This window comes from Pleurodeles waltl, chromosome 4_2 (assembly GCF_031143425.1).
Source record: "Pleurodeles waltl isolate 20211129_DDA chromosome 4_2, aPleWal1.hap1.20221129, whole genome shotgun sequence".
In the NCBI taxonomy this organism is placed as follows: domain Eukaryota; kingdom Metazoa; phylum Chordata; class Amphibia; order Caudata; family Salamandridae; genus Pleurodeles; species Pleurodeles waltl.
The window spans coordinates 345894499-345913139 of record NC_090443.1 but is presented as its reverse complement, the minus strand read 5'-3'; the positions used below and the strand labels follow the sequence as shown (position 1 = coordinate 345913139).

General features: G+C 47.6%; 1 protein-coding gene across 2 annotated transcripts in view; it reads right to left on the bottom strand.

The window, feature by feature from the left end:
- Positions 1–18641, bottom strand: part of LOC138292690 (cytochrome P450 2D15-like) — a 389602-nt gene that overhangs the window by 71565 nt on the left and 299396 nt on the right. For both annotated transcript variants that reach the window (XM_069231411.1, XM_069231412.1), the window contains exons 6-7: positions 15604–15745; positions 1726–1913 (exon numbers count right to left, since the gene is read on the bottom strand). In XM_069231411.1, coding sequence (XP_069087512.1) covers positions 1726–1913; positions 15604–15745 — 330 coding nt within the window. The remainder of the gene's footprint in view (positions 1–1725; positions 1914–15603; positions 15746–18641) is intronic.

Below are 18641 nucleotides of genomic sequence, written 5' to 3'. Positions count from 1 at the left end.
CTTAAAATTGCGACTCCGATTAGGGAATCACAATTTGCGATTCCCTAAATAGGTAATCGCAAATAGGGAATACCTATTTGCGATTACCTTTTCACATGTAACATGCATTTCATAAATGCGAATTTGGCATTCAGGAAATGCAATTACCACAAATTCAAGTTTGGTGGTAAGCATGTGCAATTTTTTAAAATGTATTTTTAAAAATGACATGTAGCGCACTCATGCCCCTTGGGCATGTGTGCTCTTTACATGTCCACAAATATTTTTTTGGGGTGCATCAAAGGGGGCCTTGGACCCCCTGCACCCTGGAGTTTGCATGACCTAATTTGCGAATTCCTGATAGGAATTCGCAAATTAGGTAATGCAAAACCATTCGCACCTATGGGCCTACAGGCCCACAGGGATGAATGGAGTCTCATTCCCTAATTGCGATTCGGTAATAGCGACTGCAACATATAAGAAATCGCTATTACCAAATCGCAATTTTCATACATCCCATTTTGCATTTCCTAAATACCGATTTCTTAAAAATCGCTATTTAGGAAATGCAAACCGTGATGATGATACATCTGGCCCTAAGTGTTTTCTTTACGTGAATGAATTGTCAGGAAAAAATTAATGTATCTATATACCAAGAGATGTATTGTCTCTTGCCATCCTCACGGACAGTACTCCCCAAAAGGGACTAAAAGAAAGACTGAGGGGATTAGTGAGAAGGTTTATCACATTAGTTCTACATCTCACACACCCAGGAATTGTACACAAAGGTTTGAAAAGGGAGGTTTACAACCGCAGGTGTGACAGTGGTAAACATTAGTGTTGATTCCAGTGAAAATGTTGCCACAATTAGAGGCATCTGTCAAGGCAGATGCTCCTCTACCAAAATAGCAGCTGCTATTAAAGGGAAAGCTGCCTAGAGAGGGAAAACTCCATCATTCACAGTAGGTAGAAGACATCTAACTCAGTTCTGACGCACATTTATAAAAGGCTGCATACAATGTCTTGGACAATGTAGGTATGTTTCCCAGACACAATACAATTTTTTTTGCAAAAGTCTACCACTATTTCCATGGCAGTCACTGCCACTCGTCACTCACTTTGTTGTAGCAGATATTACATTACAGATGAGGCAACTGTACTTGCTCCAGCTTTGTCAGAGATAGTAGTGCACCAGGTTGAACATGATGTCAGCAAAAAAATGACTTTGCCACTAGTTCTTCACCTAGCTCAGAAAGGGTTAGTTGTGGCAGTAGAGGTGTTAAGGGTGGCCACGTTATTTTATGATAGAGGACTACCATCTGTCCTTCATCAGGGATCGTGTATTTTAGTAAGGCACACAATGTCGAAAACTTTTCCATATCCAGTGGAAGCCCTTTGGATTCATGTTTTGTCACTGATGTAGTATTTGGAAGGGATCATTTATTGACATTGTTTAGAGCATCTATATGTCTTGAACATAAGCAGCTGTAGAGGATGAAGTAAATAAGTAGTAGGTAATTTTGTTGAGCTTCAAATACAGAGAATGGTACACACAAGATCATTTAATAATGGCACTGGTGTATTGTTGTTGTGCATCCTGCTAATGAGCAACAATGACTGTCAATAGTCAACCGTGGCTTTTGATCTATCATGAAAATGGCTGGCTGTCCTTGAAGGGGAGTATCTGAATAGGACTGTACTCTCTTAAGAGGAGATTTTAGATCTTAAATTTACAACTGGAATTACCTTTGGTATGAAGAAGCCATTGATATCTGTGTCCCTTGATGTCTTGTGAGGTACACCAAGGGGGATAATATCACTATAACGCTGAATTTCATGGACCACAGCATTGGTGTATGGCATGTTAGCACGGTCATCCATGGTAGGTTTCCTCTCTCTTCCGATCACCTGATCGATTTCTTCCTGGACTCTGTCTAGACATAGAGGGAGCAGTAAGTGAAATAGGTATCACCTTCAGTTGTTATGTACAAAGTATTATAAGCAAACCTACATGACTTTGAATAGAATTCTTGACAGCATTCAATGTGCCCTCATTACGGCTTCAACGGTCTTTTCTCAAGACCAGTGAAGCCCCTGCAGCCAGCATACCACCATTGCTGGCGGTATGCTGGCCGCCCTATTAGGAGTTTTCTGCTGGGCCAGCGGGCGAAAACAGCGTTTCCGCCCACTGGCCCAGCGGATAACTCACCATAACATCGACCCCTGCTTGTAATTGGGCTGGCGACAACGTTGTGGTGCATCGGGAGCGACAGCACCCGTCATGTATTTCACTGCCCGTGATTTGGACAGTGAAATGCGCAATGGGGCTGTGCATAGGGGCCCCTGCACTGCCCATGCCAAGTGCATGGGCTGTGCAGGGGCCCCCCTTGGGCCCACGATGCCCCCTTTCCACCAGCTTTTGCATGGTGGTTGGACCGCCATGCAAAGGCTGCTGGAAAGGGAACTCATAATCCCCAGGGCAGCGCTGCTTGCAGCGCTGCCCTGGCAGATTGCGACCGCTGTGACCGTCAGGCTGTCGACAGGCACCAACCTGGCGGTCGGACCGTAGCTCATCTGCCACGGTCATAATAGGGCGATCGGACCCCCCTGTCTGCGGCATCCGACCGCCATCACGAGTGTGGCGATCTTGAGACCGCTGCACTCGTTCTGAGAGCCTAAGTGTGAGATGTAACCTGCTGAGCCACAGTATTCCGAATATTTTAGGTGTTATTCATATTTTAAAGAAATACTGCTTTAGCTGTTGCCTTGCTGGTGACTAGATTTTACCCTACACAATCTTGGTGCTATCAGAATGCATGTGTGCAGAAATGCCCATTGAAGATTGTAATTTTTAGAGATAATAGAAGCATACTGTGGAGCGTCAAGATGCTTGAGCTTACAGCTGCACCCATGTGTTGCACTAAACCCATGATCCCTCAGCATGTTGAAAGAAGTGTTGTTTGGTGCAATTTGATTCTACACAGTTGCACTGAATAATAGTCATGCTCATTTTTGGCTTTCCAGTATTGGTGGGTGAGATTATGTGTTGGATTTTGCTAGTGAACTGAGCTAATGAATCAGAAACACTGTACTAGAGAGCTGGAAATCTTCAGCTGATGTCAAAGAAAAGAAAAATAGGTCAGGATCACTGTAACAGAGGCACACTCAGGAGGAAGAACATGCTGTTTAACATAACACCGAACACACTCTGAATTGAAATGAGCTTTCATTTATGTGTAAGCTACAAATCCTGCTGCATCCAATCATTGAACACACTACCGGAGACCAAAGAACAAATCACATCACTGTTGGGTGAAGTACATCGAGAAGTCTGCTATTCCAAGTCATACGACAATAACCTATAGCTCTTGCTGGCCAGTGTGCAGAGTGATGAACAGATCTGCTTGGGTATAACTGGGGACATTAAAGAGAAAGTTCTGCATGTTAATTATGGCATTTATCCGAAGAGTAAAGGCTTCCCACAGGTAATTTGGCGGAATTCAGCAGTGAAAAGTGTAAATAAATGCTGGAGCAGTTTGAATGCAGAAACAACTGCACTGCATGTTTGAGCTGTGCTCAAAATTCCCGATTTCCTCAACTGTAAGAAAGAATGCACAATTGTGCTTAATCTGTTGGGGTTGTAAAAAGGTCCTACTCTACTTGTGTGCCTGCCGCAGAAACCCCTAACTTGGGAGTTAACCTGCAGGTGGATGAGAGTGAACTCTCCTCCGGTAAAATGAAAGCAGGAAGGATGCCCCTGGGCAATAAAGCATCTCCGTAACAAGCAGAACATGGACCAATTAAGAAAAGCAAATAACTTGTTTGCTTTCAGGTAGAGAAGAAGTGGAGAGCGGCATGGGCTCTCGTTTGCAAGTAAGCAAAAGAGTGACAAAAAGGGAAGTACAGCTACTCGAAAAGGTCAAACCTTGGTTCTGATTTAGGCATTTGACACTACAGCTCAGTTCAGAACAAATGATTTGCCTGCATTTTTACCGTCAGAGGGGTAATTAATTCAGCATTTTTTTCAACATGTTTTTTTGGCAATTGACGTTCCTTCTTGAAGACTCGCAAGTGTTCCTTATTATGACACTATGCCTAAGTCAAATTATCTGAATCTGCCAATAAGAAAGTAGAATAAGTGCTGTGGGTAGAATATTCGACTCCTTTCCTTATTACCTTAGTAAACACTTCCAGCCTTAGATTAGGGAAAATTATCTAGGCAAGGGTACAAATATGGCTGAAAAGTAAACTACTTGGCCTCAACATAACTACTTCAGTAAATCGTGTGGGAATTCTCAGGAGGGCTATTATTATATATCAAATAGTCTGCTTGCATTTTTGCATGTCTGTGGTTACACGATTAGCACTTTAAAGTTACAAATTTGGCTTTGCCAAGTCTTGTTATAATTAATTTGAAGTTTCTAGACCCAGACTCAACATTTGATCATTTGATCATTTTCGACACTGGTTTAGCATGGAAAGGTTGTGTTAACCCATTGACCGCCACAGACGTAATGGTTACGTCCGTGGCTGTGCCTCTCAGGAGCCACGGATGTAACCATTACGTCCAGGTACCGGCCCTCGAGGGAAGCGCTAGCACTCCCCCCGAGGGCCGCCCCCCCCACCCCCTCAGGACAGTGCTGGAAGGGGAATCGCTTCCCCTTCCACCCGACCCCCCCCAGTGACGTCTGATGATGTCAGCACCTCAGTCAACAACGGCAATGCAGCAGGGTCCAGTAAGGAAACCACCAAGAGTCCCTCCTCCACCAGGATCCTCTTCTGGGCATCCATTCTGGGGCAGGCCGACAAAATTGCTTTTCTGTGCAGGTAAAACCGGCACCCTGTGCACCCCTCTAGCCTCCTCCTTCTGAATTGCCTCCTTCTCACTGTCCGCCCACTTGGTCAGCTCTTTCCATCTATACAAGTTGGGGCCTCCAGCAGACTTCCAGCTCATTGTCAATTGCCTACAGGTGAGAATAAGTGGCAGGCCTTCAAACCTGTCTGTCACCTTTCAGACAGCACTACTACTATGAAAGTCTAGGAAGCACAACTGTGAAGAACATTCAAAGACTATGGGGGTCATTATGAACCCCAGTGGTTCAGCCCACCATGCCGGAGGCGGGTGAAAAGCCCTCCACTGGCATGGTGGACTGAACCGCCATGTAATGTACACATGGAGGTCCACCATAGGTTGCCCTCCTCCACCGCCAGGCTGCCTGTTGGTGGTGGAAGGAATCATCATCCAACAGGGCAGTGCTGCTGCCCCTTGGATAATGATCCCTTTTCCTCCGGGGGCCCCCCTGGGGGCAGTGCAGGGGCCCCTGTGCAGTGCCCCATTGCGCAGGTCACTGGCCGATTTAGGGGCAGTGAACTGCGCGACCGGTGCAGCTGCACCCGCAGCACAGAGGCTTTGATGGCGGCTCCATGTCCCGGCCAGGCATTCTGCTGGGCCGGCGGGCGGAAACAATGTTTCCGCCTGCCGGCCCAGCAGAATGTTCATTATGCGCCCGGCAGGGTCCCAGGGGGGCTGGCAGTCATTTAAATGACTGCTAGCCTGAACACAGCGGTAAACACCGCCGTGTTCATAATGAGGGCCTATATCTGTGGTCTGATGGATAACTTGCAGGGCAGTGTCCCAATTTGGAGCCAGCTTTGGGCAGGCCCAGACCACATGATAAAAACTTGTGTCATTCACGCTCCATCGGGGGCAAACCGATGAAGCCCTAGGGAACATGCCATGGATGTGACAAGGGGTGAAGTACACCCAGTGCAACAAATAAAACTGGATCAATTTAAACATAGAATTACCAGATACCTTGGGGGTGTAGGCCAAAATCTTCTTCCAAGCTGAGTCATCAAATGATTGCCCCAAATCCACCATCCAAAGCTGGTGCAACTGAGACAGAATCACCTGTGCCCCCTTCAGAAGGGCCCTATTGAGAAGTGTAATAGCCCTTGTACTACCCTTTATGAGAAACAGATAGCAAAGGCATTCATGTTCTGGGGAATCCGCGGATCCTAGCCCTCACCATGCACAAATCTTACCCAGAAGGGACCCATGGTGTAAAAGGCCCACATTATGACATTGGTGGTATAAACCGCCTACCGCTGCGGTGACGGCCGCCAAAAGACCATCACCGTGGCTACCATCCATCTGCCAGATTATGACCACAGTCGGACTCCCGCCATGCCAGTAGACCGCCGCCAGCCGTATCATGACCTGTGATACAGCCTGGTGTTGTTCTGCTGGCGGTAGCAGCGCCCCGTCCCATTCCCTGACGGAAGACCACCTGGATGAAGTTAAGTTGGGCTTCTGACAGGGGAGGGGGATGTGGGGTGTTGTGTGTGTGTGTGTGTGTGTGGGGGGTTGTGTGCATGAATGCGTCTGTGTGTGTAGTGTTGTTTGAGTGGGTGTATGCATGTGTGTGAATGCATGTAAGAATGGAAATGTGAATGCGTGTCTGCATGTCAGTGTGAATGTGTGTACGGATGTGTGCGAGCATGACTGGATGTATGCGTGTATGAATGTGTGTATGTTAGTGTGAGTGTATGCGCAGTGCGTGTCTGCAGGTGTGTGCGTGTATGGGGGGTGGGAGATCGGAAGGAGGGGAGCATGGATGGAAGTGGGAAGTCTGAGGGGCGCCTGGGAAGTGTTTGGGGGGGTGGGTGAGCCTCCTACCAGTGACAGGGAAAGAACTCCCTGTCACTGGTAGGGCCTACCGCCATAGTTTTCGTGGCGTTGCTAACGCCACGAAAACCATGACGGTAGGCTGGCTCATAATGTCGCCGGTGGTACTATAGTGCCGCTGGGCTGGAGATTGATATCTCTGGCCCGGCGGCTGCTACCGCCATGGCGGTTTGAGTGGAGAAGTGGCGGGACGGCTGCAGCCAACCCGCCATTCTCATAATGTGGCAGTATGTACAGCCAGCCTGTTGGCGGTGCTACTGCCACATTACCACTCACCGCCGGGGTCATAATAACCCCCAAAGTGTCCAAGTGGGACACCATACTTCTCTCTCAGATCCAGAAAGGTACTAGCTTCACCACCTGTGAACAAATTACCCACAATAGAAAGCCCTGCCTCAGTCCCCAACTGCAGACCACTCCAGTCATGTGGATGCTGCCAGTTCTGAGCAATCATCAGGGAGAGTTCGTAGGTGTATGAACCCTGGTGTGCGTCCGCTACTGTTCCCTCGCCCTAACATATCTTGCCATCCTAACTAACACATTCTTGCTGAATGCCACCACAGTAGGGATAGATTTCTGCAGGATCTGGGTCAAAAGAGCCCAGGAAGGCAGCTCACACTCCCCATGACCTATAGCATCCCAGGTAAGCAATCGCCACCAAGCCACCCACTGTAACTGGGAGGACAGGTAGTAAAGCTCAAAGTCCAGAGCAGTCATCCCCATTATCCACTGGTAGTCACAATTTCTGCAAGGCCACTCAACACCTCAAAGATCCCCAACATAATGTAAGAAGAATGTTACCCAATTCCCTAAAACGCTCTAGGAAGTTCCACTGGTAAGGCTGCGAAACAAGTAAAGAAGTTGTGGCAAATTCACCATCTTAGAGATGGCTATCCAGCCACTGGCGGAAATGGGGAGGGTACTCCATAATGCGACTGATCGACACAGAGCAGAAATAGCCAGGGCAAAGATACCTTCGAAAAGCCACTCAGCACCACCTGAGCAGCCACAGAAGCCCGAGACCCTCCAATGCCAGGTCGCAGAGAGTAGGTGCAAGACTTATGCAAATTAACATTAATACCCAACATCTCCCTAAATGCCGACAGGGCCACAATCAACCCTTTCAAGTCAGAAGTCTTGTAGCGCATATACAATATGTCATCAACATCTAATAAAATAAAGACATTCTTCTGTGATCTGAAGACCACTATAGTACCAACCCTGCCATACAGAAAGTGCAAATGACTCCGTAACGAAGGCAAACAACAGGGGGGACAATGAGCATTCCTGTCTGGTGCCCCTCTACCATACAGGTGTCCGATATAATCAACCCAGGTCTGACCCTCATCACCAGGAAATAATAAACAACCTGGGGCACTTAACAAATGCAAACCCGAACACTATTCCAAGTAAAGTGGAATATAGAAACTCCCAAAGGAGGGAATTAAACACCTTCCTAATGTTGACAGAGAATACTAGCAAATCCTGTGGGAGTCGCTCTCGCATGTCCAAGATATAAATCAACTGGATTATATTAGGCAAGGTGCTACACAAAGGGATGAACCCTGTTCGATCAGTGTGTATCAGTTCACTAGGACAGGGCAAGATTCCATTTGCCAGGATTTTACTCAGGATTTTATAATCCACATTAAGCATAGGGAGGGGGCAATAGGAATCAGCTAGCACAGAGTCTTTGTTCTTCTTAGGTAAGAATACAGTAGTGGCCTCTTGCAAAGAAGGCGGGATCAGTCCCTGTGTCTTATCCCCATTAATGACTTCCATCAATTTACGTGTCAGGGCAGCAGAATAGGTGGCATAAACTTAATCCAGATCCAGGGACCTTTCCCCGGGCCGCCTCCTTAATTTCGCCTGCACCTCCTGGACAGATATATCTGCACCCAGCCACTGTGCCACAGATGGGTCCAAGACCAAAGGAAATCAATCTACAATGTATCACAATATGTCAGCCTCATTAACCTCAGCTCCCACGGAGTACAGCTCGCGATAGTAGTGAGTGAATTTAACATTAATTTCCTCCTGTGTAAACACATCCTGACCGTCAGAATCTCAAATATGGAGAATAGTGTGCCCCCTAGTCTCCTCCTGGAGAAGCCAAGCCAACATGCTCCCCGACTTATCTCTATCTGTGTGGGCCAATGCAATGTAGGCCTTGTAGTCATATTGCCTCAAGCATTCCACCAGCTAAACTGTTTCAACCTTCCATCAAGTCTCCGCTCCCTGCCCTCTGTCATCTCCCCATGTTCTGGGGGTAAACCATTCAATACATTGCCACCTAATGTCAGCATGTAGCTGGTTGCGAATAGAAAACTTATTGGAGATACAATAACCTGGAAAAACCACCTTCAGGACCTCCCGTTCAATCCCCAGTGATGGCGCTGTCTCAGAGTTCTCCAACCAAAAATTATTAATTACCTCTCAAGCGAGGCCAAGAAAGCCAGGTGATCAAGCAGGGCTGAGTCCAGCCACCAACTTGGGACACTAATCTGCGAGGCAATCACCAGAAAGTGCATAATATGGGGTTATGGTCAGAATAAGTTCTCGTCAAATATTCCATAACTACCACCTGTTCATACACTATGTCACAAAAGAGCACCCCATGCAGGCGGACATTTAAATCGTACAGGCCAGATCAAAAGCAGTAAGCCCAGACCCCAGGGTTCCGCTCTCTCCAACAACTGATAAGGCCACACTGCTGAATCCAAGCACAGAATGTTCCCACCAATTTATGTACAGGCAATGAGATAACAGGGGAGGAGACCTGTCTAAATTAAGGTCCACCATACAGTTGAAATCACTCACCAACAATCTTTTAGTAAGAAGTCTGATGCTAGGAGGGGCTTCAGGCTAGTCAGAAAGGATTGCTGGTCTATATTTGAGGCATAAATATTAAGCAGTGTGACATTCTTGCCATTCTTGCCATCCAGCACCAGGACATTACAACCCTCCGGATCAATGACCGCCTTATGCAATTGGGCTGGTGCCCTAGTTCTGTTCCAAATAAGGGCCGCCCTCACAAACACACAGTAAGTAGTATAGAATAACTGTCCCCCTCCACCTCTTATGAAGAGTCCTGCCCTCAGAATCCATCAATTGCACCTCTTGGAGAAATGCTAGCTGCAACCACATTCATTTTATATAGGCCAGAACATTGTAGCATTTGAAGGATGTTGTCAGCTGTGCATATTCCAGGTAATAAATCTGATCCTGTCAGCAAGTGAAGCATGCGTACGCGCAGCCCAATGTACCAGAGCATCATATGCCGGGCACTTAGTTGGAACGCCAGCAGCCAGCCACTCAGTGCAGTCTCACCAACCACACACACATACAATCAAAGAAGAAAACAAAGGAAAAAGTAAAAAAATAACAACAAAACTCCACACAACCCCCACCTGGACTGTGATATGGGTACATTCTGTCCAAACAACAATAGGCAAACAGCCAACAAACTAAAGCCCATCAAAACAGGCTAAAAGGGTTCCATAACGGTAAACTCTGTAGGGTAAAGATTCCATCCAGCCTAGAAATTAAACAAGCAGTGAATCAGTAAAATAGTTACACACAGCGTAAGCTCCCCACACTTGCCAAGCTACTCCCCTAGCAAAACAGTGAGACATCATAGAATATATAAGGATATAGGACAGTCTCCACAGTTTAGTACCACAAGCAGGGTCCATGCCTCCCAGAACCCAGGTGCGTCCCAGGTGAAGGTCAAATTATATCATCAGCCGTGCCCAGGGTAACCCCCAAAATGGTGTTCTCTAGACCCGGTACCGTGAAGCCAGCCAAGCTCGGGATGGATGCTCTGTGGGACTGCCTACCCGGGATGCGGCAAACTCCCTCCCAATCTCAAAAAGGCCGCCATCTCCACTGTCCTCATTTGCTCCTCGCCACCTGTTGCCTAGTAGGTATATTCATCCACTTCTAGGAGAGTGCTGTCACCTCAGACGCTGAGGTTGATGCTGTTTTGGAGCATCCGGAAACACAGTTCCCTTGTCGTAAAGTTCCAGTCAGCTCTACACTGAGCAGGATCTGTGAAAAAATGGGACTTGTTCTCCTATTATATTCTTACGTGGGTTGGGAATAGCAAAGAATAAAGTAACACCAGCTCGTACAGCCTCTTCTTCACCACGGTAAACAAAGCCCTCTGAGTTTGGACCTCAATGGAAAAATCTGGATAGAGACCCTAACATTCTTCACTGTGAAGGGACCATTGTTGCAGGCCTGTAGGATTAGGAAGTCCCTGTTGCATAAATGAAGTAGGCAGGCAAATACTGGTTTGGGGGGCCCAGTTTGGGCAGCCAAGTAGGGATCCTATGCACATGTTCTAATGGATAGAACTTTGACATGTCCTTCAGGGCTACAACCTCCTGAAGCCAGTCCTCCAGGAATCTAAGCATAGATTTGCTTTCCACTCTCTCCGATAGTTCAATGACTCTATTATTATTGCAGTGAGCTCTCCCCTCTTGATCTTCAAACTTGGTCCCAATTGATGGGTGTGAGCCTCCAAGTCTGTGAGACGATGTTCCATATTCAATGTCTCGAGCATTAGGGTTTGGATCGAGGCCTCCAAGGCAGACACTCACTCCGACATTTTAGTAGAATCTTCATGAATGAGGCCCAGTTCGGCCACTAAAGAGTCTATCTTACTCACTAACTGTGTTCCAGTGGCATCAATCGCATTCAGCAGTTTCTGAAACTTAAGTTGAATTGAGAGGCATCCCCTCACCCACTGACTACTGGATCCCCTCCTGGGGGGCGCTCGCTGAAGCATTGTCTTTAAATCTCTGAGTGCGACCCATGGTGTAGATGAACAAGCAAAATCATAAAATGACAAAGCCCAGTAACCAGGAGTCACCAGTGGGAGGCCCAGAAGGTGTAGCACTGCCAGCCATACCCAGAGAGAAATTGAGAGATGTAGTTAAGCCAGTACGGTCTAAGATTACCACAAGGACTGGGGCAAGAGGTGTCTATCAGCTCCGGACTGTGACGGAAGTGTCATATAAAGTAAGGTCCATATGGGAATCAGAAGGGTTTACCATCCAATCATCCCCAGCAGCTCACAGTCAAGGCTTCACCCAATTAGACAAAGGAGATGCAGGTCCCAAAAAGGAGTGTATCCAAGCCCATCATCAGCACTCAGAGGGCATGATGCCAACACTCCTCAGAGGTAGGGTGAAGTTCAGCAAAACCCACTCCAGGGGGAGTGCTTCAGCTAGAAAATTATGGGGGGGACCCTGAGTCCCCAAATGGTTTCAGCAATCGCCAACTACAGGGCTACTCAGCACTGCCGTAGGGCCACTTCAAGAGCCCCTGAATTCCACAGGTTCAACCAGTAGGGCTACAGCGAGCCAGGGTAGCCACTAATGGGAACATTCACTGCAGAGTGATCCAGGGGTACTCCTAGTCCTTGGCTGCCACAATTCACTCGTCTCTCACATGATCAGCCGATGGAATCATGCCGGGGGAGCCTTTCCCTCCCCAGCTGGAGGTCCAATGTGTGTTGTCCCAGCTCTCCTTCACCAGTTTTGGGGGGGGGGGGGAGAACCACCCCCGCAGAGGGCGACCACAGACTGCTACAGGTGCAGGAACAGCAAGCGCTGCAGCCTCTGCTTCTCGATTATGGAGCGACCATCTTGCCAACACCAGGAAGCCACCCATGCAGTGCTTGGCAACTCAAAGCACCCCAGGTCTCCTTTGCCTGCTTCACTGCCTGTGACTACCACCAGTGCGTCAGCAGTCTGGGGGCCCCGAATCTGGCAGACTCTGCCAATTGCAGAGTGAGAGTGCCAAAAAAGTCAGGGGGTCACAAGCCTTCAGGGAGCTTACACAAAGTACCGCTCACGGCATGACGGTTAGCTCCACCCCCTAACTGGACCAGAAGAAGTTATGCTGATAAAAGGAGATTGTATGGTGGGGTAGGAAAGTTGGTGGGTATTGAGAGGGCTGTGGATGTGGTACATGACATTATTTCATTCTGTGTGGGAGTAACTTTATTCCTGTTTTTTGGTCCTAACTTCCTTGATTTAAGTTGGCAATATGTTGACAGGCTTCAGTTCCCAAGAAGTGTGTAGATGATAATGGGGCAATGGAGGTGTTAGAAATTAGGTTTCTGGTTGACAGAGGTATGCACCCTGATCAAGCAGGAACCACAATCCTAGACAGGGTAAGTCACAAACACGCTCTAAATTAACCTGTGCTCAACCTCTGATAGCTTGGCACAGTGCAGTCAGGCTTAACTTACGAGGAAATGTGTGAAGTATTTATGCAACACTTCAAACAGTAAACCACCACACAAAAAGATACCACACCTGGTTAGAAAAATAAAACATAGTATTTAAAGATTAAATTGTAAAATAGCACTCAGAAACAATAAGCGCTAATCAGGGATATCTGGTCACGCCAGACAGTGATAAAGTAAACAAATCAGGCCGACCGTGATGTAGTGTGGGCCGGATACAAGAAGCCACTAAGGCCGCTGAACAAAAGACCTTAATCCTGCTTGCATCAACATTGAAGATGCAGGGTGCTATACGCCACAGGAGATGCATTGATTCTCCCCATGCTGTAGAGGAAGTGCGCAGATTTTCTCCACGCAGCGGTGGTGATACGTTGGTTCTGAAATGCAGTTTGAGATCCGGAGGTGATGCACCAGGTCTGTCCCTGCAACAGCAGCTATGCACTAGTTCTGATCCACGCAGCAGGAGCAATGCACTGGTTCTGAGCCACGCAACAGGAGCGATGCACTGGTTCAAATCCACACAAGAGGAGCGGTGCGCCGTTCCGATCCACACAGCAGTGGTCATATGTTGGGTTGACAATGGATGCATTGGTTCTGCAAGAGGAAGCACCTTAGACCTCACATCCAAAGTTCCAGGACTTGGGTGGCACCACTTGGAAGGGCAAACTCACAGATGCCAGAGTCCAGGTAAAGAAGTAGGTTGGTTGGAAGTCTTTCATGTCCCTGAGACTCCAGATCAGGAGGCTATCTGGCTAGCCCCTGAAGTCACTCTGGGTTGGAGAGATGTAGATCAGGTCCTTTTCACTCCCTTGAAAGAGGGCAGCAGGCACAGGTAAGAACAGCAAAGCAGGAGTCCAGCAAACAACAGTCCAACAGAGTGGCAGGCCTTCAGGAGCACATCAGTCCTTCTTCCTGGCAGTGTATCCACAGATCCAGAAGTGTACTGCAGTGGTGGTGTCAGAGGTCCAGTACATATACCCAGTTGGGCATATGAAGTGAGGGAGACTTCAAAGACATGCCTTTGAGGTGCAGAGAGCCCCCACCCTTGCTGGCCTGGCACCAGACGTACTACAGGAAGTTATGCAGCACTTTGTGTTCGGACAGGACAGCGTATTTAGCTGTATGTGAGTCTATGCCCAGCTCCTCCCTCCCATCATGCCGAGGATAGCCCACCAAGGCCCATCAGTTCACACCTAAGCTCCTATTTTGCGTGACTGCTAGAAGGAATACACAAACCCCAGCTGTCACCCCCACCAATCATGTAGTCGGAGACAGGCAGCAGGCACCAAATGGCTAAAGTAAGAAAATGAGCAGGGAAATGATACATGTGGTATTATTGTTAGTAGTTCTAGCCATGGAACACGGCTATAGGGCCTTTATGGTATAAAACTGCAATAAAGATGTATTGGTTAATATTCAACAATTGGATAATGCCCTTCCCATTTTCCAGCCAGGGTAATTCATGTGTAATTCACTTTTCTGGGTACTGCAACCTGGGATAGTAAATTTATTCCCATAACGGATTGTTGGGCTCTTTGAAACTTTGAATAAAGAAACCATAATGTATCATTTCAGGAGGGTGTGAGTAGGTCGGGTTTAACTGACTACACCCTGAGACTATAGTATTTGTCACTGATTAAGGTTTCTTTGTTGACTGCCAGGGACTAGTGTTTGTGTTTGCTACACTGAGCTCTATCTGCAGGGTCCCTCTAAACATTTTGCCTTTTCCCCTCTATTTTTCTGATGAAATTCATTTTTGTTGGTCTTAGGAGTATATGCATTTTACCACTGCTAACCTGTGCTACAGTGCTTGTGCTCATTCCTCTAAACACAGTAAAATTGGTTTACACCTGATTGCCATATTCCCAGGGCCATCACATTAAATGCTACTAGTAGGCCTGCACCACATGTTGTGCCACCAACTTAAGTAACCCCTTAAAACCTGTCCCAGGCCTGTTTTAAAGTGTAATTCGACTTAGCTATATGACCCCCTTACCAAACCTTAAACTTCCCTTTTATTGCATATCGGTTACCCCTAAGGTAGGACCTACGTAAACCAGAGGGTAGGGTGCATTGTAATTAAAAGGTTGGGCTTTACTTTTAAGTTTAACAGTATAATGAACGAGAAAACATCCCAGCTGCTGGTTAGATTGGTAAAAGGTATGAGACCTTTAGAAAGTATGATTTAATAATTTATGATTAACTCAGAAGTATTACAACTTCAGGAGTATAAACCTAGTGTGACACCCTTAAGTGCCGATATATAATTTTATTTTTTATTGCTGGGGTTGAGAATGCATCCGGTCATGGGAATAGAGTGGATTCACATAAACAGGTGTCTTACATGTTTTACATGAATTTTATGGTTTCGTAATAGTTGTACAAACTATGTGAATACATTACATATGAAATTAAATAATTGGCTAAACGGTAAATTCCCATTGTGAGTTGACGGGGTTTGACAGCCAGTAGCCTCACTTAAATATCATTCATTAGATAGGCAATTTAGATGAATGACTAATCTCAATCAGTGCAGGGAGATCTTTGGTAGCTGTGTTTGATATAAACCTTTTGATCAAAATGTTATTTTGTAAGAGGAGAGATGGATCCCCGACATGCACTAATATAATTTACTCCTTCCGAACCAATAATATTAGAAAACAAAGTTGACACTTACTTTGAATGTCTGGGTACAGCATCATGTACAGCAGCCCAAAGCGGAGAGTTGTGGAAGTGGTCTCTGTGCCCGCTGTGAACAAGTCACCCACTGTCATGAGGAGATTGATTTCACAGAAGGCGCTATTGGGGTCCCCTTTCGTCTGGAAGGGTGTTAACAAAGACAGAGCATCATCAAAAAGTAGTATTGTTGCAAATATTGATTCGATACAGATGACAGAGAGAATCAGTAACGGTGAGCACAATATTGCAAATGATGTGCCAATGTTAGCTAAGCTAGGAATGTTGGCTTTTTGCTGACAATCATTTCAAACAGAGGTCCTAGTAAAATATAGACGGGGTGTGTACCCTGCTCACTCCATGTACTTCATATACTCACAAGCAAGTCCGAAGACCTTGTTGGGCCAAGTTCTCTTGGTTCGCAGCTTGGTGGCCACACAGCAAACACAGACACTTTTACACTCCTGCCTTTTAGCTCAAGACAACCAGACAACTGCTGGACTCTGCCCTTCAGCAAACTGTGATACTTACTACAAAGTCAAAAGGATATCTGCTACCAGAGCCACTGGGACCTCGTGAAAGAAGGTAGGCTGTGACTTCTACTACACAAATTACGTATCCTAAATTGTATTTACTACTTGTAGGAAAGTACCATCTTGCCTGACATGTTACCCCCATATTTCACTGTATATATGTTGTTTTAGTCTATGTGTCACTGGGACCCTGCCAGGCAGGGCCCCAGTGCTCATAAGTATGTGCCCTGTATGTGTTCCCTGTGTGATGCCTAACTGTCTCACTGAGGCTCTGCTAACCAGAACCTCAGTAGTTATGCTCTCTCTGCTTTCTAAATTTGTCACTAACAGGCTAGTGACTAAATTTACCAATTCACATTGGCATACTGGTACACCCATATAATTCCCTTGTATATGGTACTGAGGTACCCAGGGTATTGGGGTTCCAGGAGATCCCTATGGGCTGCAGCATTTCTTTTGCCACCCATAGGGAGATCTGACAATTCTTACACAGGCCTGCCACTGCAGCCTGCGTGAAATAACGTCCACGTTATTTCACAGCCATTTACCACTGCACTTAAGTAACTTATAAGTCACCTATATGTCTAACCTTCACCTAGTGAAGGTTAGGTGCAAATTTACTTAGTGTGTGGGCACCCTGGCACTAGCCAAGGTGCCCCCACATCGTTCAGGGCAAATTCCCCGGACTTTGTGAGTGCGGGGACACCATTACACGCGTGCACTATACATAGGTCACTACCTATGTATAGCGTCACAATGGTAACTCCGAACATGGCCATGTAATTCTGGTATTGGGGGGACAATTCCATGATCCCCCGGGTCTCTAGCACAGAACCCGGGTACTGCCAACCTGCCTTTCCGGGGTCTCCACTGCAGCTGCTGCTGCTGCCAACCCCTCAGACAGGTTTCTGCCCTCCTGGGGTCCAGGCAGCCCTGGCCCAGGAGGGCAGAACAAAGAATTTCCTCTGAGAGAGGGTGTTACACCCTCTCCCTTTGGAAATAGGTGTGAAGGGCTGGGGAGGAGTAGCCTCCCCCAGCCTCTGGAAATGCTTTGATGGGCACAGATGGTGCCCATCTCTGCATAAGCCAGTCTACACCGGTTCAGGGATCCCCCAGCCCTGCTCTGGCGCAAAACTGGAAAAAGGAAAGGGGAGTGACCACTCCCCTGACCAGTACCTCCCAGGGGAGGTGCCCAGAGCTCCTCCAGTGTGTCCCATCTTGGAAACAGAGGTGTTGGGGGCACACTGGACTGTTCTGCGTTGGCCAGTGCCAGCAGGTGATGTCAGAGGCTCCTTCTGATAGGCTCTTACCTCTCTTGGTAGCCAATCCTCCTAACTTGGTAGCCAAACCTCCTTTTCTGGCTATTTAGGGTCTCTGCTTTGGGGAATTCTTCAGGTAACGAATGCAAGAGCTCACCAGAGTTCCTCTGCATCTCCCTCTTCACCTTCTACCAAGGATCGACTGCTAACTGCTCCAGGACGCCTGCAAAACCGCAACAAAGTAGCAAGACGACTACCAGCAACATTGTAGCGCCTATTCCTGCCGGCTTTCTCAACTGTTTCCTGGTGGTACATGCTCTGGGGGTAGCCTGCCTTTACCCTGCACCAGAAGCTCTGAAGAAATCTCCAGTGGGTCGACAGAATCTTTCCCCTGCTAACGCAGGCACCAAAAGACTGCAAAACTGGTCCTCTGGGTCCCCTCTCATCCTGATGAGCATGGTCCCTGGAACACAGCAACTCTGTCCAGGTGACTCCCACAGTCCAGTGGCTCTTCAGTACAAGCTTGGTGGAGGTAAGTCCTTGCCTCCCCACGCTAGACTGCAAAGCTGTATACCTCGTGATTTGCAGCTGCTCCGGCTCCTGTGCACTCTTTCAGGATTTCCTTTGTGCACAGACAAGCCTGGGTCCCCAGCACCCCTTCCTGCAGTGCACAACCTTCTGAGTTGTCCTCCGGCGTCGTGGGACTCCCTTTTGTGAACTCCGGTTCAATGTACTTCTAAGTGCCTGTTGGGGTACTTCTGCGGGTGCTGCCTGCTTCTGTGAGGGCTCTCTGAGTTGCTGAGCACCCCTTCTGTCTCCTCCTCCAAGTGGTGACATCCTGGTCCCTCCTGGGCCCCTGCAGCACCCAAAAACCTCTACAGTGACTCTTGCAGCTAGCAAGGCTTGTTTGCGGTCTTTCAGCATGGGAACACCTCTGCAAGCTTCGTCGCGACGTGGGACATTCGTCTTCCAAAGGAGAAGTTCCTAGTCCTCTTCTTTCTTGCAGAACTCCAAGCTTCTTCCAACCTGTGGCAGCTTCCTTGCACCTTCAGCTGGCATTTCCTGGGCTCCTTCCCCCTCTCAACACTGTCGCGACTATTGGACTTGGTCCCCTTGTCTTACAGGTACTCAGGTCCAGAAATCTGTTGTCAGTGCACTGCTGGTGTGTGTTCTTCCTGCAGAATCCCCCTATCACGACTTCTGTGCTATCTGGGGGTAGTAGGTGCACTTTACTCCTACTTTTCAGG